Genomic DNA, 23759 nt, shown 5'->3' on the forward strand with positions numbered 1-23759 from the left:
ATTAAGTGAATGCAAGTGATAAATTACAGTTCTGTTTAATTTTGTCATATTGTCTGACACCTAATCAGTTTCTGAGCTCTCCTCTCTTTCCAGAACTGTTGGCCTTCCAGACTGATAAAGAAACATCTGCCTTTTTAAATTCCCTTTTCTAGCCTAAGAGTTTATATTGCAATTACCAAAGTGGAATACAAGCTTCAACTGAGACAGACACTTCCCCAATATTCATTCAGTCCTCCACAACTGCCTCTTTAGTAGCTTGAAGTGTCTGTTGAATCACCACCATTTGAGCTTTAAAGTGGAATGGTTTTATAATCTTACTCTATTTCCAAAAAAACTTTCCCCAAAGGGGAATCACACTTAAAGGGAAGCTTCCTACAAAGTCAAGCTCACTGTCTGAAAGCAGTAGGTCCAACTAAAACTGTTCAAGCTGAGCAGCCTGCATACAGTACTAGATATAACATAGATGTTGTCCTACAAAATATGTAGAGAGATTCCCAAAAGCCAGCTGTACATTCTAATAACCACCAACTGAGAACAAGATGACACTGGGTACCACCAGCTTCCTCCCCAAAAAATACCTAAGATAGAGGCATGTCTCTCCCTAAAGTAAGGGGAAACTTTCGGTGCTTTCCCTTCACTTCAGGGATCTGAAGCTCTTAGCCAAGTGCTCAAGATCAATAAGAAACCAGGACAGCAGCTTGACAGGATTTCAATTCAAAAGATACTGCAGCAGCTGCTTTATCAGGAAAAAAAAAAAGGGTAGAGCTGGGGAAAGTAGAAGAAAGTACTCCCTGCTCTCTGGGTAAGAAATGCTTCCTCAAACTCTGTCCCTTGCCTATTTTAAGAGGTTTCCTCTACTCAAAGCCATCAAATCCTGATTTCAATTTAGTATAGGGCATTAACTAAAATAGCTTCATCAGTGTCAGCATTTATAAAATGCTGTCTTCAGTTAGTATCTTGTTGAATCCAGTAGTGACTTCATTAAGATGCTTTGTGTAAACAAAAGGTGTCAATCACCTCACAACAAAACAGATGCCAAGAGAATCTTGTATTTTTACATCAGCATCTGTTAGTGAAACAAAAGCCACTAGCAAGTCCCAGTAAAGCAATTTTAGGTAAGTATTGTTCTACCCATCTGAACACTGGCATGAGATTTAACAAGATTATGTCTTCTCATTTGATCCTAATTGGTTGCCTTAGGAAATGCATGGATATGCATGAACAGTCTACCATACACTGAAGAATTGACAAGCTTGGCTTAGGTTGTTTGTGGTAATCTCTAGGTTGCTTTCTAATAAATACTAACCAGAGACAAGCCAAAGATAACACCCTGTTTTGTCCTCTTAATCAGAGGTGACCTCATCATGTCTATCATCAGCCTTCTGGCACTTCCTGAATACAAGTGCCTGTATTCTCCACAGTTTCATGCAAGGTGAAGACAAGGAAAGAGAAGTGAAAGTAATCTTTAGCTTTTGCTCTGACAGGCTGCACTTAATCATTGCCCTGAAAGGCTGGTTATATTTCCACACAGGTTTACCAATGCTGAACAAACTGAAGCAAAATATGTCAGGTGGAATATATATGTGCAGTTTTACTTTATTTACTTGCCCTGATGATTTCCAAAGAAAAGCATGAATTACTGAAACTGGACACACCTCTACCAGGAGGAAGGCTTCATGCAGGGTTCAGCAAAAACTACCAAGTTCAGAACTGTTCTCCACTCCCGTTGTGCTGTCTGAACAAAGGCACACCCAGAGAGTAGTATCTTGGAAGGAATGAAGCAGATTTTGACAGGAGCCTAGAGATAAAGAAAAAGCTAGTCAAAAGCTTTTAATTTATAGCTATTCTGAAGGTGGCACTATTAGTGGGCAGGTTAACTTGGAAGTACTTACAGTAGAGGCTTCCCACTTAAGGTCAGATGTGGAAATTTTCTTAAGAAAAGCAATAAGGAGCTAAAACACAGCACGAGTTTACCCAAGAAGGTGTCAGTTAACAGGAAGAACAGTTACTGTGATGAGATACCTACCTTTTTAAACATGGGGGGGGAAGATGCATTTGTAACTCAATATTCTTTGCTACAGAGAAAAACTTCCTGAGAACTGAAATTAGACTTTCTATTTGGAACTATCATTCACTCAGTAGCATAGTGGTTGTGTGGAGGTTTTTTAAAGTTTCAAGTAAAATCAAATCCTTCTCTTTCAAAGTGCCTGGGATTTTACTACTCAACTCTTCCAATCTGTTCTGGGCCTTCAACAGGGGACAAAGGGAGAAGTCCCTGGATTACATGAAGCAATTGTGGAAGCATTTTTGGTTTTGTTTACCAGTAGAACTCAAAGTAAACTTGAAGATTTTTAGGTAAATTCTTAGAGTTCCAACAGGAAACTTAAAAGTTAGTTTACTTCTGACACCAGCTATTCAAGCTAGATCAGAGTCTCAAATCTTTGGGCTCAAAGTGTACTTGTCATACATAGGGCCAGATCCAGAAATGTTGAAGGACGGGTTTTAAGAATGCTCAAATTTACTCTAGTGTGGTAGACATTGTTTTTCCTCCAACTCAGTTCCAGTTTCAGCATCAAAAAATTCTAGCGTTCTAGAAGACATACTGCATTTTTCTGAAGTTCACTCTACAGGCAAAACTCCAGTTGGAAGTTGGACTGATTTTTTTTTAAATTACTTTCATGCAAGAACCACACATACAAACCAGGGTAGCTTCATCCTCCTAGGATAAAGCTAACAGCTACACATTATACCTGTTTACACACCAACATAGTTTACAAAACAGTGCAGATGAGTTAAGGTGCTTTGTCCTATGGGTGCTTTTATATCCAGATTAGAAATCTGCAAAACATACACTGCAGTATGTTGATGAGCAACAGCTAATTTCAGCTCCAGTACTGCTGCCAAAGTGCTTCAGGTGAAGAAGCACTTTTGTGGTAAAGCAAAGCTCAACTTCTGTTCCCAATCCAGCTAGTTTGGAACTCCTTTAGGTACTTACTGTTCACAACAAAAATCCTGAAATTAGATAGCCTCACTGACAACTGAGGTTGAAGACAAGAAAAGCATTAGCAGCCATAGTATCACGCTGATTGCTTTTCACTCTACATCCTATTTGCCCTCAAGAGACACATATTCCAGTGACAACATGGCAGAAGTTTAACTTTTCTAGTTATTTAAAGATCCATTAGCCACATTAAATGTAATCCTGTTTTTTTCAGAAAGTACATAACAGATAGGTGAGCTGTGAAGCTTAGGGGAGTTCCTACAGTTAGATTTTAACAACTCTGCAAGTTTTAAGAAGGGTAGTAGTTTAGGGTCCTTAATTTAGAAAAAGAAAACCAACCACCAAGTTGGAGCATAAAGCACTTTCGGAGTTTACTGTGAAGAGAACACGTCAGCTCCCTGGAAGTTTCTGAAGATAAGCACCCAAAACAAAAAATTTGGGCTGACATACTTCCTCATACTTCCAGACAACAAGTTTAACAATCATTAATATATTACCACAGCAAAGTATGTTTATGTCCATTTTGTAATCTGTAGAAATTGCAGCTACAATCCTAAACATCCACTGGTCAGATTATGTGACTAATACGTCTGTTCTAGAACAAGCAGCAGTCACAAGTATTAAGGCCATGTTGCTGAGAACACAGCTGCGATGGGCAGGGCACATCTCAAGGATGAAGGACCACCGCCTCCCTAAGATCCTGCTCTATGGTGAACTTGCCACCGGCTGTTGCATGAGACAAGCCCTGAAGAGGAGATACAAGGACTCCCTGAAACAACATCTCAGCCTTGGCCACATTGATTATCATAACTGGTCTACTCTGGCCTCCAATCGGGAGGTCTGGAGACACACCATCTATAACGCTGCTGTTTCCTTTGAGAAAGCACGCAGGATCACTCTCAAGGAGAAAAGACAATGCGGAAAGAATCGTGTCTTGCAGAATTTACCATCTAAGGAGTCTTTCTGCTGTGCCTTTTGCAGCCGGACGCGCCTGTCTCGTATTGACCTTTTTAGCCACCAGCGAGCTTGTAACAAACGTGGGTAGAGCCCTCCCCAAATCTTTGTTTCGCAAAGCCCAGCCATCATCATCATGATGATGATGATGATGATGAGAAATTGCAGCTACTATTCCTTCTACAGTTTCAAGCTTAAACTGGGAAGGTAAAGCAGTTGCAAGATCAGTTACTGCCACTGAGAGAACATCCTGTCTCTGTGAAGCAGAAACATCACTGGCTCTACAGAGCACCTAACAAGCTAAAGCCTATAGAGACAGCTTTGACTTTCAACCCTGGACCTAAGGGTATGATTCCTGCTCCTAGAAATACTGTCTGTACCTATGCAATAATAAAGAAGGAAAGATAGCCCACAGACACTGACAAAGTCAGAGGAATGTTGGTGTAGCAACCCTGATACAAAAATCATAGCAAAATTCTTCAATGTTTGCCCCCTTTATGGAAAGCATAAGACACATGTCAGGTAGCACAGTCACCAATGAAATATCTTATTCCACCATTAGGTATTGCCTATCCAGTTAATCAATATTGCTTTGTCATCACTTCAGATTTTTACCCACAAAGCTGCAGGACAGCAGAATAACCTGAGGCCTTTAGGTACAGCAGCCAGAAGCACCATTCTCTTACAGTCAAGAAGTAACCCCCTGGACTCCTACACATGTGCAGTGCATTTAAGAAATCCTATCCCATGGCAACTGCTTTCAAAAGTTAAAGCTCTAGTAGGACAGATTTCTTCATCTGCGTAATTTTCAGGAATATTTCAGATGATTGCAGCTAATTGAGGGCAAATACCACCACCAGCAGCATTGATAATCCAATTGGCTACAGTTTACTACAACAGAAAGGCATGGCAGCATTTACACCCAATCCCTTACCAGACAGAACTCCAAAGCCTTGGCAGTAGATACTGGTATTGTTTTTAAGCTAAAAGGGTGGATCGAGTTCTTCTAGATCTACATACTTTTAGGTTAAAACACAGAAAGGGAAATAAATCAAGTTAATCTCTAGAATTGTGTAGCAAAAAAACAGTGTAGCAAAAAAGTCATTGCATGAACACCCCCGTTCATTTTACACATACCAGTCTTACAGATATTTTACGTTAGAAGTAATTTCCTTCCACTAAGCCTGAGAAGTGTACACATTAAAGCTCACATTTCCCTAATAAGCTTGGAGTAGATAATCCTCTAGTGTTCCAGATGCATACATATTTTTAAAAGCTACTTTTGTACATAGCTTATCTACTTTTGCAACACTTGTCTGCTCACTTTTAAGAGCAGAGGAATAAGCCAAATGCAAAACTCCAGGCAGAAGCCAATGAGAGTTATCACCATTCTGCATGGTAACTAGACCCAAATCAGAAGCTGCTTCTTGGCTCAGACAAAAACCCCTTTATCTGGCTAGTATCCACAAACTCCAACTCATTTAATATCCTCCACTTGGAAATTACACCCAAGAGCTTCTGGCTTTTTAGTTCTTAACTTGCACCTAATTCTACCACATATTTGTTTAAGCCTAAGTGTAGACTGCATGTAAATCTGCTTCAAAGAAATGGGAAGGAAAATGGTTTGATGTACCAGCTAGAGTAGGTTCTTTAATCTTCATGCTACTCAAGGGAGTCTATGCTGCAACAAATGATTATCATTCTATCTGCTTCTGACTAGAACGTATATGGTACACACAGAAGCAAGATTTAGAGATAGTGTACATCTGGCCATCTTTCCTAGGCATCTGTCCCCATATGTTGTATTTTAAAGGATGTCACTACCTTCACCATGCCTTTACCAGGTGTTTTCATGTGAGGGTGCTTCCTTATCTATTTGATTCCCGGTTCACTCCCCCTCCATACCGTAGGTGGTCACACTACTGCTTCTGCAAGCCATGGTAGAACATAAGCCATAGAACATAAGATCGTTACCTTTACATTAAGGCTGTATTGGATTGTTCTAATTTGCTGGAGTGTCAAACTCTAATGTATTAGAATTACAACTGAAGGATCATATGATTTCAGGTTCTCTATACAACCAAAGAAAAAGTTCTCATTGAGTTCCAGAACACTTGGTTGAGATTATAGAACAAGCACTATTCCATGCATCACAATCCTAAATACAGCAGCTAAGCTAGTGGACTTCCTTAATCAGAAGGTAGAGTATTGCTTCCCTGTGCAACTTAAGTGATTAATCTCTGTCATGGAAGAGAACAAGGATGGACAACATTTTCCACATTCCTTCTAGTCTATGACCCAAGCAGTGGTAACAGTGGCCAAGAGAAACTCTGAAACAGAATCTGCCCACTAAGTGTTTGGAACCCCTCCTCCCTATTGAGGATCAGCACTTCCCTCTGGATGCAATTCCAACTATCATTAACTGGACCAGTGGCCAAGAAAAGCCTTAGAGAAGCAAGTTATTTCCTCTGTCCTACTTCTCCATCTTTCTTATCTGTACACACCTTCCCTTCTACTCACTAAGATTCTTTCTATCAGAGGCTCTCCCATGGGAAAGCCCTCACCTTTATCAGCCCCTTAACCCCAGCTTTAATCAATAACTCAGTGGCACAGAAACAGCAGGTTTCTTCCACTGAACAGGGTAAAATTACATTCTTTCACTTTGCCATGAGACTGAGAATAGAGAAAAATTATATTACACCAATGCTCTTACAGCAGTGAATCAAATTTAACTCAGATCGACAAGGGCTGTCATGTAGCTTACAGAACCAATCTCAATAGATTCATAGAACAGAATCTTGATAGTCTATACCTTGCACAGAAAGAATGGTGTATGCAAACAGTCTGCTTCTTTTCCCTTAGCTACTCCAAGTCAAAGTGCATGAGGTAAGGCAGTGCAGTTTGCAGGCTCTGGCACATGGTCTGGGTCTATACTCAAGTACTGAGCACTGTGGTACTCTGTGGCAGTTACTCAGATACTGTTGTCCTGCTAACACTCATCCATCTTCTTCATCCAGAGGCAGCAGTTGTTCCTTCAGAACTCCAGCCCCAGCCCAGGAGGGGAGTCTGGGTGCCCATGGCAGAGCAAGTTTTCTGCCTACGCACATAAGTTTCTGTATGACTTCCTCCACCTGCATGGAAGAGTCTGCCAGTAGCACCGGTGGGTAGCTTGTCTAGGCTTTGCTGCCAGACTCTACATGCCAAAACCCTGAGCCAACCTTTAATGAGGCAGCCTCTGTTCCTACAGTAGCTAGTGTTATTTTCCTATCTCTAGGCACAGACCTTGGGGGGAAGTACACCTAAGTTTGCTCTCATTTCGCACCTACCGCTCAGTTCCCCACTGCATAGCTACGTGCCACTCCAAATGAAAACACCTGTCAGTGGGCCCTCAAAAGCAGCTGGCTCAGCCACAAGCCAGTGGGAGGCAAAAATGCACAAACCCAACATGCAGGCATATCCTCCTGAGCAGGCTACAGCTGGAAGACCACCAGCAAAGAGTTTGGCAGTGCAGGCAGTTGGAGGCTTATGGGGGCTTCTAGCCACTGCTCTGAGGACAGAAGCACAGCAGAAAAATCTGACAGAATCACAGAGTGGATAAGGTTGGAAGGGATGACGGTGAGGCCATCTGGTCCAACCTCTCTGCTCAGGCAGGGTTATCCTAGAGCACATTGCACAGGATTGCATCCAGACAGTTCTTGGATATCTCCAGTGAGGGAGATAGGACACTATTCCACCAAGTGTGTTACCCCAGGCTGCTGCTGGCATACAGTCAGGCCCAGGTCAGTCTTAAGACTACTCTGAAAGTGTCACACAGACTAGAATGAATCCCTTCATAAGCCAAAGCCAGTTTGTTCCATCACCACTCCCGATGCTGTAGGGACTGCACTTCCGGCATGTAGGCCTTTTAGTCAGATAGCATAGGCAGATCCACTATAAGAGGCAACGTTTTCTTTACCAAACAAGCAGATGACCCTTCTCTAACGCTCATGAACATTGCTAACGCTATATACATTGTTACTGCAGCATCCAACAGGAGCCTAAGTTGCATCAGAAGGCTACTGTGATAAGGAAAAAACCATCCAGGAAGTGGGGCGGGAGCCTGATTTTAAGGTAAGGCCTCATCCTGAGGAAGCTGACTGCTCTCAGGCAGCTGATAGCCTACATGAAGGCAAATACAAAGAGCTCCTTTATAGGGTATCTGGTTGTCACTGCTCTGAGTGAAAACTTTACAGCCTGGTGTAACTAAGCTACATTTTCCTGGTTTTATTCTCCTATAGATACAATGCTCCCCCCAACCCCAAGGGAGGGGGGGAAGGGCAGAGTTGTATTCTCAGTCAGGATTTTGATGCCAGAATACTTCCTCCTCATACTTACAAGCAGTAAAGTCATCACACACAGAAAGATTCACATGGCTCACACAAAAGCTGCCGAACACAAGCTATAACTGCTCACATGAGCCAGTTAGAAGAGGGAGACAGTTACATACCACTTTCATCACATCCTGGTAGTTTCTCTGTGTAAGCAAAAAGCTCACAGTGACTTCACACCTTATCCAGAAAGGTCCAGTGTGGAGGCAATACACTCACAACAATGGTAGCCTTCGCTGTTGGGGCAAGAACTTCACAAACAGAAGAGCTTCTCACAAACAAGCATAGGAAGCTTTAAGTCCTACCAATGCAATGTCAGTACTTAAGCTTGTAACACAACAAAAAGTAGGCTTCATAGTTTAAGTCACAACAGGTGCTACTCTCCCAGAACATCACTTGAAGACCAAAACAGTAAACTACTCCCATTGCACACCAAGCCTGACTCAAGGTTTGCTGTGCCACAAAGTCCCTGGATGGTGCATTAGCACCAGAGACTTCATGGCAGCTGCTGGGGGACTCTGACAGGAAGCCATCACACAGTCACACAGGACACTAAGTGTGACAGTCAGCACAGCAGCCTTGAGGGATTCGCTTCAGTTTCACCTGTACTGCTTCCATGTTTAGCTTTTAATGTGAGCATAAAGTTTATTGTGTAACACTTAACTGTACTGTCAGATGTGCCAGCCCCAGAAGAACTGGGATTCAGCAGCCAAGTAAGAGACAAATGGGGTTTTGTTTGTTTGGGGTTTTTTTGACATAGTAATGTCGCAATTAGTTTGAGATGGCAGGATAAGAACATCTAAGATATTTAAATAGCAGTATTAATATTTCAGAGCTACTATACTACTGAAATGAGTTTACAGTCATCTTACCAATTGCTTCAGGCCATCTGGAAATGCAAGAAGCCAAGACAGCATCTGCTCCTCACTGTGAAGATTACCTTCGCACATGACTAGTGCTAGAAACTGGAAAACTAGGCCAAGAGGTTATCATTATAGGTGTTCCACCAGCTACAGAGTTTGCTGCCACCAGCAGCAAAAACACACAAGGAGTTTCTTTTTCTGTACCAAAGCTTTTGGTGGCCAGAAATCTTTCATTAATGGCACAGCTCATTTACATGAGTGGAAATAGTCTTGTAGCCAACTCTGAAGCTCAAGCAGTTAAAACACCAACTCTAAAACTACATAGAACAAGTCAGATCCTACAGCGTTTTTCTGTTTAGAACAGGACCTGCTGTTCCAATATGAAAGTATTGGAACATAATGTTTTAATAGTTCTCTACACAACAATTAATCTTGTTCTTCAACATAGTTGCATAATGTTTTAAAAAACAAGCCAGATTCATTTCTTCGGTACATATCAAGGAATTCAGCTAACATTAAAGGAGTAAGAAGAGGGAGAAATAATAAGTATAGCTCCATATACAATCAGAGCTTCCCCTTTGGTTAAAAACATCTCTCACCTGACCAGGACAGAGTATCTGTACCCAAAAGCTGTTTGCCATAGAGTAATAATGGGGGATAGAGTAATAAAGGCTTGCCATAGAGTAATAAAGGCTTGCCTTTGGGTACTTATTTGTTCATTAAATTAATCTCTCCAACTGTAAGGAAATCTAAAACATTAAAGTGCTTCGGTTGTTATCAATGTAGACCTTTGAAATGCAGTGTGTTGATTAAGCTCAACCAAAAAACAAAATTCAGTCATTGAAAACCTATCTAAGTTTCACTCTTCTATTCTAGATCTCCTTTGAATGAAGCCCTCTGCTTTACATTTCTATCATATGTGCTTTTGTAACTTCTTCCCACCATAAAAAATACAGTCTCCTTAATTTTGGTAGGGCATGTGTAAAGACACCTGCTTTGTGGAACCCTCCAAGTGGGGCTGCAGTGAACATATACCAGAACACACTCCTTGTGCCACTCCTTGGCACAAGCTGCAATGCTGCTTGCTCCTCCACAAGGAATGACAAAGCTGCAGGAGCCTTTTCAGCACTTTTTTCTTATTTGGTATTCCAACTACTTCCAACTAGTAGCCAGCTGCAGCAGGGAATTCCCATTGCTCTGTGGCACTCCAATTTATGCACTGGAATTTGTTGATATCTTCACAATTTTATTATTTACCACCTTCCCTTTGCAACAGCACTGAATTGTAAGATCCCACCCACCATGCCTTTCAAGAGAGAATATGACATGTTCCCATGCATGAAACTAGGAAGCAAGTTATAGTGACTACCTGTCCTCCCCTCCCATTTTTCAGTCCTCTGCAGTCACTGGAGGGGGTACAGATCCCCAGTCTTCCAGAAATCCAAGCCCATTCATAGGACAGCTTTTGACTGCTGCAGTCACATTCTGCTCCTTCTGCAAGCACCCACCATTTCTCTGTGCTAGTATTTGTCATTACTGCCACCAAGAGTTCTCCGCCATAAATGAACCAGGAGTTCATTCAGGAGTTATACTTGAAAAGCAGGAGGCCTACACAGATCTGTCTCTGAACTAGAAAAAACAAAGGTCACAATTAATTGTCCAGATGGAGGAATACAGAGCTTAGTGGCACAATCTATTTAATCTGCTGCGAAAGAATACTGCTTAAACGCACCACACAGTAGGAGATGCATGAGCCAGCCCAGTCAAGCTCCCCATCTATCACTTTGGAATCAAGGAGGGGGAAACAGCAAGACCTGGCTTGTCACACAACTCCAGATCTCATGCCAGCAAAGAGAAAGAGGCACACAGGAAGATAACATGATAGAAAGTAAAGCCTGATTATCTTTTTCCATCCTTCAGATGGACAAGTACAGTCAGTTGATCACATCCAGTGTTCTTCTGAGCTACAAAAGTAGAAGTGACCAGGCAATTGTGTAACACAGCAGAAGCTTTTCTAGAGTCTGTCAAGTGAAGGAACAAGTCACACAGTAGCCTTGGGCTTCCAAGTCATTTCTAGGACAAAGTATAAGACTTAATATGGGGCTTCACTTGGAGCAGCCGCTAGTAAGTGTCAGTTGCCAACAGCATATGTGCAAAAGCCAGATGTTTCCTGCAAGTCACTGACACTTACCAAGTCTAAGGAATTCATGTCACTGCTCATAGTTTCACTATAACAAGAAACAGCAAGATTCGTACACCTTTTGAGAGCCAGAAGTTCCTCAGCAGACCTGTAGATACTAGCTGCACTTATAATTTACCTTCGCATTCAAGTAATTATCCTGAACTCACTTCATCTGAAAGTTTCACCCCTTATTGGCAGAAGAGATGTAGATACACCTATTTCTCTTCAATACCCCTAGTGACTGCCTAGCTTAGAAGCAACACTACAGCAGCAAGAGGAAAAAGCAAGGAGGAAGATCTGAAACTTGCTTCAAGCGTTATTATTGGTCATTTAAATTCATTAAGAAGGATTAAAAAGCTGCTGTTCACCTTTAAAAGCATTTCACCTTGCAAATATTGTAGTTCCAGTGCTTACCATACAGAAAAGAAAATGCTAAAGGATAAGTTTCACGCCTAGCAACTGAACACCTACAGGATTTGACCCCCAGAACTGCAACACTGACACACCACCGTCACCCACACAGGGAGGTTTCCTGACAGGAATACACTCTTGATCACAAGTCAGCATGAGAAATACATACCAGTGTAACTTGGTAATAATCATTTAAGAATTAATAATAAAGAAATGTTTGTGTTCATTTGAATCTAAAGTATGGCACCTTTATACTAATGACAACTTAACTAATCACTACAAGAGATGAAGCTCAGGGGCTTATATCAATCAACATGGCTGCAAACAAGTAAACCAAACTCCTCCCCTTCACATATACTTAATCATGACACTTTGAAGGGCAAAAAGACAGACTTCATGAGTTAAACATCTTGGAAGTTCACAGCTTTCTATTTAAGAGCTCATAAGTTAAAACTTTAAGGCACATCTTTCCACAGACCTGTAGTTGCTAGTACTCATAACTGATGTTCTCCCCCAGTCGTGAAGGGAGAAATAGCAAAGTCAGTTCACTTCAAGCAAAAAGTAAATCAGTAGTCCTGATTTCAGGTTTTCCACTCTCCTGAAGTAGCTCCCATTCCAAGAGACACAGCATAAGGAGTGATTAAACTGCCTTGTAAAGTACACTATATAAAAATGGCATATATGAAACCTGTTTGATATACAGGCTTACTGTAAAATTACAAACTGCCATCAGGAACTTTTTTATTTTGTTCTTTGTTTAAACTGATCTTCATTAAAGCATTAGATATCAGTGCTGATGAAGGGCCCTAGTCATCCAGCCAGACTCTTACTTATCACCTCAAAGCTCCTCTCTATTTGGAACCACTCCAATTTTGAGGTTTATGCTTGATATGGGGTAATACAGATATATGCATAAGCACCCCTGTGTTTCCTCATATTTTAAAGCAGGTTTCCAATAATTTATGGCACACACCAGTTCTGACTTAGTTCTGTTCATACTAGTTCTAACAGTTGCTGTTACACATCTGGCCATAAAAGAGGCTACACAGCACAGCTGAACACAAGGACATCAGTGCAGCCAGTAGTACACTTTCCATAGTTCAGAGAAGCATTTAATAGCCATCATGGTCAAACAGCACTTCCATTAAAAAAAAAAAAAAACAACAACAAAACCAGAAAACAGAACATTGCACTGAAGTCCCTTGTTATATTTCAGATGAGTAGGGATTTTGAAGACTCCTGATCTTGCCTAACCATGATCTAAGTTAATTAAGTGCTACATTTCACAGCATTTCAGACTGCTAGGTCAAGAATGCACATGGCCCAATGCATCCAACAAGCCTGCAGAGACATAAGTTTGTCCACTTATCGAGAGCGGTGCTTTCATTGCAGCATTGGCTGAAGAACAGCTACTGTTTTGCAGCTTTATAATTGAAAGCTCTCATGCTACTCCGTAGTGTTGCTGCAGTGGTAGCACTCGCTCACTGGGAGAACCATATTTAGAAAAGATGTTGAGTTCTCCCCAGAGCAATGTAATAGTTTGGTAAGTGAAATTAACAGCCCCAGTAAGAGTCAAATACTGTCAGATTAAAAAAAAATAGAGCCAGACTCCTACAGGGAAAAGCCTGGGCTGAAGGCATCGAGCTTTATTGCAGGGATTCATTTAATCCCTGCTTGGGAACATAAAAAAAAGTCCTAAAGCTATGTGCTGGGAACAGGGGCTACATTAAATGCAAGACGAGCAATATAAAAACACAGCCTGCCAACCTCCCTCCTCCCGTGTTTTCTGCAATAAATACCAAGAAGCTAATAACGGTGTACGAACTTCACGCAAGCAGCCGGCACCCGGCTTTTAATAAGCGAGAGGGGAGGCCCTTGCGAGGGTCTGCGCCGGGCGGGGCGCTGCCCCGACGGCCGAGGCTCCACCTGCGGCGCTGACAGGGCCCGGGGGCAGCGGTCCGGGGCCAGGGCAACCTGCTGCGGCGGGGCGGCAGCTTACTTATTCACTTACCCGGGGCCCCGTGGCTCGGTGGCCGCGACCCTGCGGCAGATGCACCAGCAGCAGCGCCAGTAGGAACGGGCGAGCACCCGCGCTGCGACAGGCCCGCGGCACCATTGTCCCTCGGGGCGGCGGCGGAGCTCTGCGGCCACCGGCAGCAGCTCTGCCGAGGGGCGGCGTGTCCGTGTCGGGCGGAACGGCGCTGCCGGTGCCGCCGCGGCAGGTTACGCGCCCCGGCCATGGGGATGCCGCTTATAAAGCCGCGGCGGGGCGGGGCCGGGCGGCACTGACCGCGGCAAGCACCAATAGTCGCGCGACCGCCGCGGGCCGCAGCCAATGGCGAGGAGGCGGTGCCGCTCGCCCCGCCCCGCGGCCCGGCGTGAGGCGGACGGCGCAGGTTGGCCGCGGGCAGTGGCGCTGCCGGCGGGGGGCGCGGGGCGGCGGTGCCTGGGGCCCGCAGCATCTGGAGCCCTCGGCGGCACCTGGGCGGGTGCCGGGCAGCCTCGGCGGGGCTGCGGGAGACGGCCAGCCAGCTCGGCCGGCACTCGCCAGCTCAAAGCCCTGCAGGGCATACCCGGCCCTAGCCCCGGGCAGGGACAGTAACAGCTGAGCCGTGCAGCCGGGTCGGGCTGGTGACCAGGAAACTTTGGCATAGGAAATCACCTCATGGTCCACAAACCGCGTTCCTTTGGTCTGGCGCTCTGGGGCAAAAGCTGCTGTAGGTACAAGCTCGTGCCTCAGGGTGTGCATGTCCTCTTGTCACCTCCATGCCGGGGCCCAGGGCAATGGCTGACCCACAGCCACAAAGACTACCTGTCCCTGAAGATCTTTCCCTGCCTTCCCAACTGCTCAAGTAGGCCCACAACCCATTGCTTTGCATTGCCCAGCCAATCCTGAAGACCTCGTCGTGGAGGTGATGTGCTTGTGGTCTTTCCCTTGCACCTGGAAAACCATTCCAAGTTTGGTACCTCTTGAGACAACAAGCCCTTATTGACTGCATGAGGGTCCCAGTATGTACAAGCATAACCAGGCACTCAGTAATGGGAAGCTTGGGTAGAAAGTGAGCATTGTGTCATGCAACAGGGAAGTGAGTGCAGCTGTGGAGCAGAAGCAGGAGGGAAATGGAGATACATCTACCGGCAGGGCCCAGTCTCTGCAGGCATGTCTGTCCGATTACGAACTAAAGAGGGAGCAGTACCATGGCAGTATAATGGCAGTAAGCTGTAGACTCTGAGCACTGGAGGCAGAGTCTAATGCCAAGCCTCTCTCTACGTGCTTACTGAGTGGTGGAGATACCTTGGGAACCAGACTGACTTGCTTTTACATTGAGTCCTTCATTTTCAAATTACCAGCATGAGTTTGATGGAGGGTATGGCAGGGCAGAGGCCAAACATTTTGAAAAACAATATGCACAGAAGGTTATTGCTATGCATGTAATACGGATAATTTTATGTAGCACTATTTTGTGATGCTCTCAAGGAAACATACAAGACATGAAATTTCTTCATACAATGTATTTAACTTTCTTTAGTCGATGACCTTACAAGAGACAATACTCACATTTGCAAAAATTCCCTACAGTGTATCCGCTAGGTATGGGGAGGGGCTGCTACGCCCACACGAAGAACCGTGTTACACAGTAGAAGTCGTGTAATTCTGGCATCTTATCAGAGCAAAGCAGTGTGTTTAGCTATAGCGGTTGCTTTAATCTTTCTTTTAAAAAAAAAAAAAACACACAACAAAAAAACTCCACAAACAAAAAAAACCAAACCAAACATATTTATTTTTAAAATCCCACTATGTAACATTTTATCATTAGACTAGACAGGATAAGCCATTTGTTACTCACACGGAGTTCTGCAAGTATTCATTATTTTTGGCCTCTGGGACTCCAAACACAGCACCCCATACAAGCCTACCTTAGTCCTAACCCTCACCACTCTGCCAGCTCTTCTCCAATATGGCCTGCGGTATCCTCTGATTTTCCATTTCAAAGTCTCTCTGATCCATACCTGAACTTATGCCATTCCACGTGACATGAGCAGAAAGACCCTGAGGGGAAGAGGAGGGGGAGAGCTGGGTAATCTGAATATGAGTGTCCTTGTGTACATCAGGATCAGCTCTGTTGAGTTTGGATGAGTTGTATCAGTGCACACCTGAATCTGTGAAAAGACAGGGAGAATCTAGTACAGTTTTGTTCAGGTGCTGATCCCACCACTGAAGTACCACATCACCTCATAGTTAAGTCTTGATAAAATTTCAGTCCAGATAACAATATCATACTTGCCTAAGTTCCCCTCTCCAGCTTTATTTTTGCATCTGACCTATTTCACGTGTGATGCCTTCGTGTGTTCTTTATCACTTCTACTTTAAACATGAATATCTTTCTTTGGTGTATTTTTTCCCAGACAAACCCATGGATATCAGGATCTCTGTGCTATATAAATGGTCATTACCACCATAAAAAAATAATTGTTTTCCTAATCCCTAACGAAGAATATCTGCTACACAGGAAGCCTACTCTTCAATGCCTATGAGGCCCTGACACCAGCAGCATCTTAAAACCAAGTAAAAGTTCTAGAGATGGTCAGAAATTCCCAGTAACAGAACCCTTTGATCCCTTTATGGCCAAAGCTGTTCATAACCTTGGCACACATACTTCAGTCTTGACCTATATTCCCATGGCCAGGTGTTTCTCTGTAGGAATGTATATTTCCTTTGCAGAATCACAGAATATTCTGAATTGGAAGTGACCCACAAGGACAATCGAGTCCAACTCCTAAGCGAATGGCCTGTACAGGAATCGAACTACTGCCTTAGTGCAGAAGAGACTTCATAGCCTGGCCTATGTATCACAAACATTAAATTCCACAGAGCTGCTCCAAGCCCAAAAACCTTACCAAATCACCATTCAGGAGGGTGGAGGACATCCAAGTTCATTTAAAGACACCATCAAGAGAGAAGAAAATACATAGGGTTTTTTTCCAATAGTAAATTACCTTCACAATTGAAAATGCATGCCAAACTCTTCAGCATAGTGGTCTGGGTGCTTCAGTTGGTACAGATGTACTTTCCTGGTGTGTCATCTTCAAAGAAAAATCTAGGTAAATAAAACAAACTGCTGAAACAGAAAGTTTTGTGCCACTAAATTGTCTGTTATTTCTCTTCAGATTGCTGGCAAGTGGGAAGTGCCTGCACTGGGCACCAGTGGCCTTGCAGAGATGCTGATGAGCCAAGAGCAGGCTACTGACCAAATGTAAGAGGAATTGGGCTCAGAGCCTTCTCACCTGAGCTCTTCTGAAAATCCCTGCCATCACTCAGAGTGCCAAAGACTGTGCTGGCACAGTGCCACTCCAGTCAGTGGTGTCTCACCAGCAAAGAAGTTGCCCAGGGTGTGTAACTGAAAACTACAAAGAGAGAGGGACATAGAACTGGAAGAGAAGTTGTTCTTCATGTCTAGACATTTTTACACAAGGCCCAAAGTTTGGATCCTTCAGAGGAAGACGTAAACTCAGCTGTAATGAATTCAACTATGCAATGATGCTGGAGGTAGCACTGAAACTGGTACCGTCGGGGCTTGTTGTGTATACCAGATCAGCCTACGACTTGCACCTCAGAAGACTTACCCCAACATGTGCCTGTCTGTGCTGATGATTAATATCTTGTTGCTATGGTGCATGCATATCATGCTCACCACCACAACTCATGGCACAGAACGTATATATTGGTGGTCTTGACAACTGTTCAGGGAGAACTGTTTGATTGCTCTGATTATTTGCCTCTCGCATACTTGTCTTGTCCTCAAACAAGCTTCAGAAGATTGCTGTCCTCTTTTGAATAGATTTGCCCCCACACAGAACTGTCATGGGATCTGTCTGCCACAGCTTCCATCAGGGCAAGTATCCCCTCTTGCCGTTAGTAGAAATGTTTACTCACACTTTCAATACAGAATAGTCTGCTGCCTCCAAATATGAGTTAATTGCTTTTAGGGACCAATTTACTGTTAGAGGTCCTTTTTTAAGTCAGTGGGATGCTACAACTGCTCCTGCAACAAGTTTAGATTTCACTTTTTGTCGCAAAAGGAATAAAGAATAAAATGGGGAATTTGCTTAAAAGATGGTGTTGTAGGTTGTAACAATGCAGAATTCAGAGCTATTTTTTTTAACATCGTGCCTATTGAATCATTTGGATCATTTAATCAGAGAATTATCCATTGCTGCCAGGCCTTAATTGCTGAGAACCTGCAGAATGAAAGAGCCTTTTATACTATGCTGGCCTCCCAAATCTCCATCTAAGGTGAGTTCAGGGCAGCCTGGAATAAAGATTGGAAAGCCACAGCTGAGCATACTCATGATCCAATGCAGTTTGGAATAGCAACCACAGGATGAGAGAATCTGTGCAGTCACCCTAAAATGAGGTAGAATACAATTTCCCCAGCTTCCCAGACATAGGTAGAATGTGAGGGAGTGGGGAGGAATAAATTTGATTCAGTGATTATGAAAGTGAAAATCAGGAATCATTGAGTTTGAAAGGATTCACATCGCAGTGAACAGCAATTTTACAGTGTCACCCACTGTCAGCACAATTGCTGCTGTGTGCAAAGTATTCACACTTGTTAGGCAGACACACATTGCTATTAGCATATTTTGGGGTGCATTTGCTGGATTATGTCAACAAAAAGGAGTCTCAGCTTTTTATCAAAGCTAATTATATATATGCCTGAATAAAACAGAAACCCCATTAGTAATAGGAAGTGTTCTATTGGGCTTTTCATCCTGGAAGCTCTTTGCAGAATATTCACTTACACTTGAACAAAAAGCTTTGTCAAAAATGTTATAGGATTTCAAGTCTTTTCGCATGAAATCCATGTAGAGTCTGCCACTTCATTCATTATACTTCATACAGAAATTCTGTGCAGACTTTTTCTCTAGAAAGTATATTAAATTGTGTTGATCCTGGCTGCACTACTTCGGTTTCCCAAATGTGCTAGTAGTCCTGGTAGTTCCCAAACTGACAGTTCACTGCCAAACCTTCAACTCTCACTAGTGCCATCCATCTGACTCTACTACCCAACTGTACCTTCATGGCCCTGTGTTATTCCACCACAGGAAGAGGCTGTTGGCCATACACCCTTATTATGGAAACAAAACCCAAAAAAGGAATGCAATGAGGTGCAAGATGTAGTGAAGGAGGCACTAATGCCCATTTGATCTTCAGTATGCTTTACATGGTGCTGCAGCACGTTACCTGTTTTTAAGGATGGAACCTCTCACAATGACATGGCTGATGTTAGTCTGTAATCTGCCAGCTCCTTGAAAACAAGGGTATTCTCCTTTTTTGCTTTTTTACCGCTTACTTATATTTTGCAGATTGCAGCATATAATGTTAAGAATCAGTATGAAGCCCAGTGCAGTGGGGATGAATGAGGGGTATTTATGTGGCACTGGAAAATTAAATGACTCTTCCAAATATCTATCTAATATGTTTCTAATGCTAATTGTACACCTTTTTAATTCTGTGAAGTAAATATACTATCACTCAGGCTCTAAAAAGAATGCCAATCGACCATATCTTTAACCTTTAGAATCTTTAAAAGTACTTAGGGACTTGCCAACTTTTATTTTTTTTTTTTGAATCAGCTATGAGTTTGAAGTTGGTAGGACTCCATATGGACTCCAGAAAAGAGGAGCTCTGTTCCAACCTCATTTATCAATCTCATCAAGGCAAGGATTCTTTCTGCTCATCCTGTCTACCTGGGTGGGATAGATGGGAAAGTGGGTGGGGAAAGAACTACCTCTGCACTGAAATTTGAGAACTTGGTACTCTGGGTTGCAAATGTAAAGGAGAGCCAGTGGTGAATCTCCCATACATGAGAACTTTCTGCCCATGGCAGAGTGGGCTCACCATCAAACTGTGAAAGAAGTGTGCGTGTGTGGGAATCAGGCCAGGACACATGAAAAGCAGGGTCTCCCACCTGACCTACCAATTCATATGATCCTCTAGTGGCACAGAAAATAGCAAAAAGGAGGAGGAAGCAGCTGGGACCAGGCCCTATGAGCTCAACAATTCATGACATTGGAATTGTATTTGTTGCTTGAGCCCATTTACCTTGTCTCAGAGAGATGCTTAGATGAATGCAAGAAAGTATTTTGTCTCACAGGTTGGCACCCACCTCATCTGCCTCTCTGCATCAGCAGTCCATATCCTCGGGAAACTCAGAATCAGAATTGTGTCTCCTATACAGCATGAAACAGCTCATAAACATACTCCAACAAAGAAACCGTGGCATCATATTAGACATTTCTTGTTTTCTGAGTTGGGGAGGCAAAATGGTGACAAAACAGCAGAATACAAATTCTAAGGTGCCTGATCCTGCAATTTTTCATCAGGGCCAAGAGTAACACTCATTATCAGACAGGCAAAGTTTTTTTCGTCTCTACCGTTTCTTGAAGCACTGATTTAGGTTTCACATTGACACAGCAAACACGCACTTAAATCACAGCCCTGAGAACCAGCTACACGTATCCAAAGCTGAGCAGAGTTCAAACCTCAGCCCTGTTCTGATACAGAGTCTTTTCTGTTTTAAATTGCCCACCACTCACTATTCCCAGCTGCCGATCCACATAACGTTTCAAAGACCACACACAAGGTGCAAGAGCAATAGGGGCCTGTTGAAAATTAAAATGCAACAGCTTAGTCAAGAGGATAGACTCCAGCATTGCTGCCTAAAAAATGGGGACAAGGAATAAGGACGAAAGGGCAGACAGGACTGTGGGAGATCCAACGGAAAGTGATGGGAATCTACTCAGAAGTGTATTTTTGCAGAAATCCCCTACCCTCAGCTCACAGGGAACTCACAAAGTTTCCCATACAAAAGCAGGCAAGAACCAGATCAGAAAAGAGTTGCTGTTTTCCAGAAGCTAGACATGATACTAGGGTCCCAGGGTTTGTTCTCGGCTTGGCTGGAAGCACCTGGAGCAGGCCAAAAAAAAATGTCTCTGTGCCTTATTTCCCCTTCTTGAGCAAGTGTCAAGAGCCTCATGCGAATGTTTTGCTATCTCCCACAGCCCCCAAACAAACAAAAAACCTGGTTTCTTCTCTCCAGTGCTGCTGTTGAAGGGACCTTACTCTGAAGTGCATTCATTTAGATGCTGTATGGTAGTGTCACTTATTCCTCTTCATCCCATTGTAAGAGCACATTGCCACTGAAAACTAGAGAATGTTGCGATCCCACTCAGTGATGACACAAAGGTAGAAGTGGGTCAGCACCATCACACATCCAGTGTGGGAACATGTCTCACAGCAACACCACTTTTAGAAAAGAGTGTGGCCCCTTGCTGACTTCTAGGCTGGGACTCGCAGGGTCTGAAGCAAACTGGTGAAATAGACATTATCCTGAACATATCTGCTCAGATGGCTGAGTTGGGTAAGAGTTTTTTACGGACTGTCCACCTAAAAATGTTTTTTAAATATCTTAAGTTTTGTCCAGTTGCTTCTATACAGAAAGAATGGTGTTTATGTTTATACTCCAGATTTGTACTTCATTGCTAACCAGGCTGAATACTTCAAGGCTGAGTCAAACTACTCTAAATATGGGCTATTTTATCCATCGCTAAATTAAATGGCTTTACTGCTGAGACAAGGCAATGTTGTAACAGCACACAGCACAACCCAGGAGTCGAACAAGAAACAACGAAGGTGGTTTCTGACAGAAAGCACTCAGGGTGTTTGAAGAGGCAGACTGCCAGGGCTCTACAGGTGTCATCCTGCCTCCCTAGTCCTCAGCGGGGACAGCAGCTCAGGAGAGATGAAAGGAGGAAAGATGAAACACAACATGCCATGAACTTTCTCACTGCAATGCTGATTACTGCTAGCAAAAGAAAGCAAGCTAAGGAGGCACTGGAAAGAAAGACTCAGTCAAGTACCCCATACCGAATACTCTGAGATGGTGGTTTGAACCAGAACCACATGTGGTAGCATTGTGGCCTGTAATGAGCTAAACTAGAAGCACAGACAGAAAGTTCTTGCAGCGTTGTCAGGGCTCTTTCATTTGGTCCCTGATTTGGACTTCAGAACATGTGCAACAATAAACATAGCAAAAGGTACCGAGACTGGAATTTTGGTAGTTATGCTGTTGCTCTATTAGTTTCCTACCTTCTTTAAAAAAAAATGGGAAATGTAAAAAATATAGGTGAACATGCACACAATTTCATTCTTCTGACTCCTGTCAAAAACTTGGTGCAGAAAAAACCTTCTAGCACACAATTGCTTGCATCCAGCTTTTTGAAATATCCCACTGTTATATGTATCAACCTTTTCCTTTTGATTGATAGACTTTGCTAGGGAAACACAGTAGAACAGATGTGAGTGCATGGGTGCCATCAAATTAATTTTAACACTCTTTTTTTCCTGCTCCCCCCTCCCACCCACAGGCTTATAAAGTTATTCTGAAAGACATGAGAATCCTAAATACTGGGGGAAGGGAGAGCAGGGATTAAGGGACATCTGAAGAAGGCAGTATAAAATTGCAAAAATCCTCCCACCATAACCTACTCTTGTCCACTCCTGTGTCAACAAATATGCAACCAATTAACGTAATTGCAGAGTTATTTATGGCACACAGGAAAGTGTAGTCAGGGACCCTGAGAAGCAAGGTTGTAGGGATAGGAACGCCTGGGTTTCCCCCTCACCCCCTCCTTTGCAGATGTTTAAGTTGACTTGTGGTGTCCATGTGTCTCATAACCAAGAGCCTGGCTATTTTGCAGGTGTTGCTTGCTGCATGGGGGTGGGTAAAGTGGTTGAAAGGAGGCCTGGAAAAAAGTTGGGGTCTTCTGATTTCAAACTGTGACCAAAAGATATTGATTGGGTTTAGATATCCCCCTACACACTTTGCAGCCTACAAAAGCCCCATACTTAATCCCTTCAGATGACCCTTTCGACAGCAGCAACAACATTTGAACACAACAGGGGAAAAAAATTTCTTAGCTCCATGATTTGATTGTTCGGGGTGACAGTTTTGTTACTGTTCAGTGCCCTGCAGAAGAGAGGTTTTAATTAGAGCTATTGAGTGGTTTGAATTGGCACAATTAGGGTCAGCATTAATGATTGCTGCATGTGTTCTTTTGAACAGTAAGGGCTTTTTTTCTGCCCATGGACAGGAGGGGGTAGCAGCTAATGAACTAGGAGAGTGCAAATTATCTCTGCGAAGCTGGGGCAAGTGTAATACACACTGGGGATGAAGTGGAGAGCAGGAAGAGAGACTGCAGCATATGAGGCTCATCCAGAAGACTTCCCAGCAGAGTGCTGAGCGCCATCAACCCCCACTGCTTGTCCTTTGCTTCTTTAGGTGCTGAGGCTGTATAAAGCACTGACAGAGATGCATTCTTGTATCACAAGGAACACCTCAGAGGGGCAAAGTGTATGCAGTATTTTCATACCGAAAAATACAAAAGGAGATAGAAAAAAGGCTGCCTCAAAACAAGGGCATGCTCGTGCAAATTGGTACTCTCATGAGTAGGCTTGTAGGCTTTACCCACCTCCAATTCAGTGGGATACTGGATCAGTTCAAAGAAACACAGCCACATAAGAGAGGAAGAGAGAGATTTGTGTACAAGCACCCCTTCTGTGTGTGTGTAGAAATGCCTCCCAAATAAACATACCTGCCTTAACTGCACTGCAGGTGGATGCCAGAGCCCAATGCAAATGGCAGCTCTGCCAAAGGCTGCTCCCACTCCTGCTGAGAAAACAAGAGTCCTCACAGCACACGCTACTTGACTTAAAGAGAAGACCTCCTGGGTGACATGCCAATGATCTCCTCAGAACTTGCAAATCTCCTGAAATGTGCTCATTACACAATCTTTCCTGACCCATACAGTCATGAAGCGCTGCAGAAATGCTCTTTTATTGCAGGAGGAATACGCTCCCACGTCATTCCAGCAGAGCCAAAGGGGCCTCTCTTCCACATAGCTACTTACTGGGGAAG

General features: G+C 43.4%; 1 protein-coding gene and 1 long non-coding RNA gene across 10 annotated transcripts in view; both read right to left on the reverse strand.

Annotated features, from left to right (window-relative positions):
- The window catches only part of SMOC1 (SPARC related modular calcium binding 1), a 134912-nt gene extending 120940 nt beyond the window's left edge, over positions 1 to 13972 (reverse strand). For all 9 annotated transcript variants that reach the window (XM_032691788.1, XM_032691785.1, XM_032691784.1 and 6 more), the window contains exon 1: positions 13790 to 13972. In XM_032691788.1, coding sequence (XP_032547679.1) covers positions 13790 to 13894 — 105 coding nt within the window. In that variant the 5' untranslated portion in view covers positions 13895 to 13972. The remainder of the gene's footprint in view (positions 1 to 13789) is intronic.
- A 1700-nt stretch (positions 13973 to 15672) lies between these two features.
- Positions 15673 to 23759, reverse strand: part of LOC116788733 — a 33193-nt gene continuing 25106 nt past the window's right edge. The window contains exons 8-9 of the long non-coding RNA XR_004357749.1: positions 16777 to 16877; positions 15673 to 15939 (exon numbers count right to left, since the gene is read on the reverse strand). This is a non-coding gene — a long non-coding RNA (uncharacterized LOC116788733). The remainder of the gene's footprint in view (positions 15940 to 16776; positions 16878 to 23759) is intronic.

This window comes from Chiroxiphia lanceolata, chromosome 6 (genome assembly GCF_009829145.1).
Source record: "Chiroxiphia lanceolata isolate bChiLan1 chromosome 6, bChiLan1.pri, whole genome shotgun sequence".
Lineage (NCBI taxonomy): Eukaryota > Metazoa > Chordata > Aves > Passeriformes > Pipridae > Chiroxiphia > Chiroxiphia lanceolata.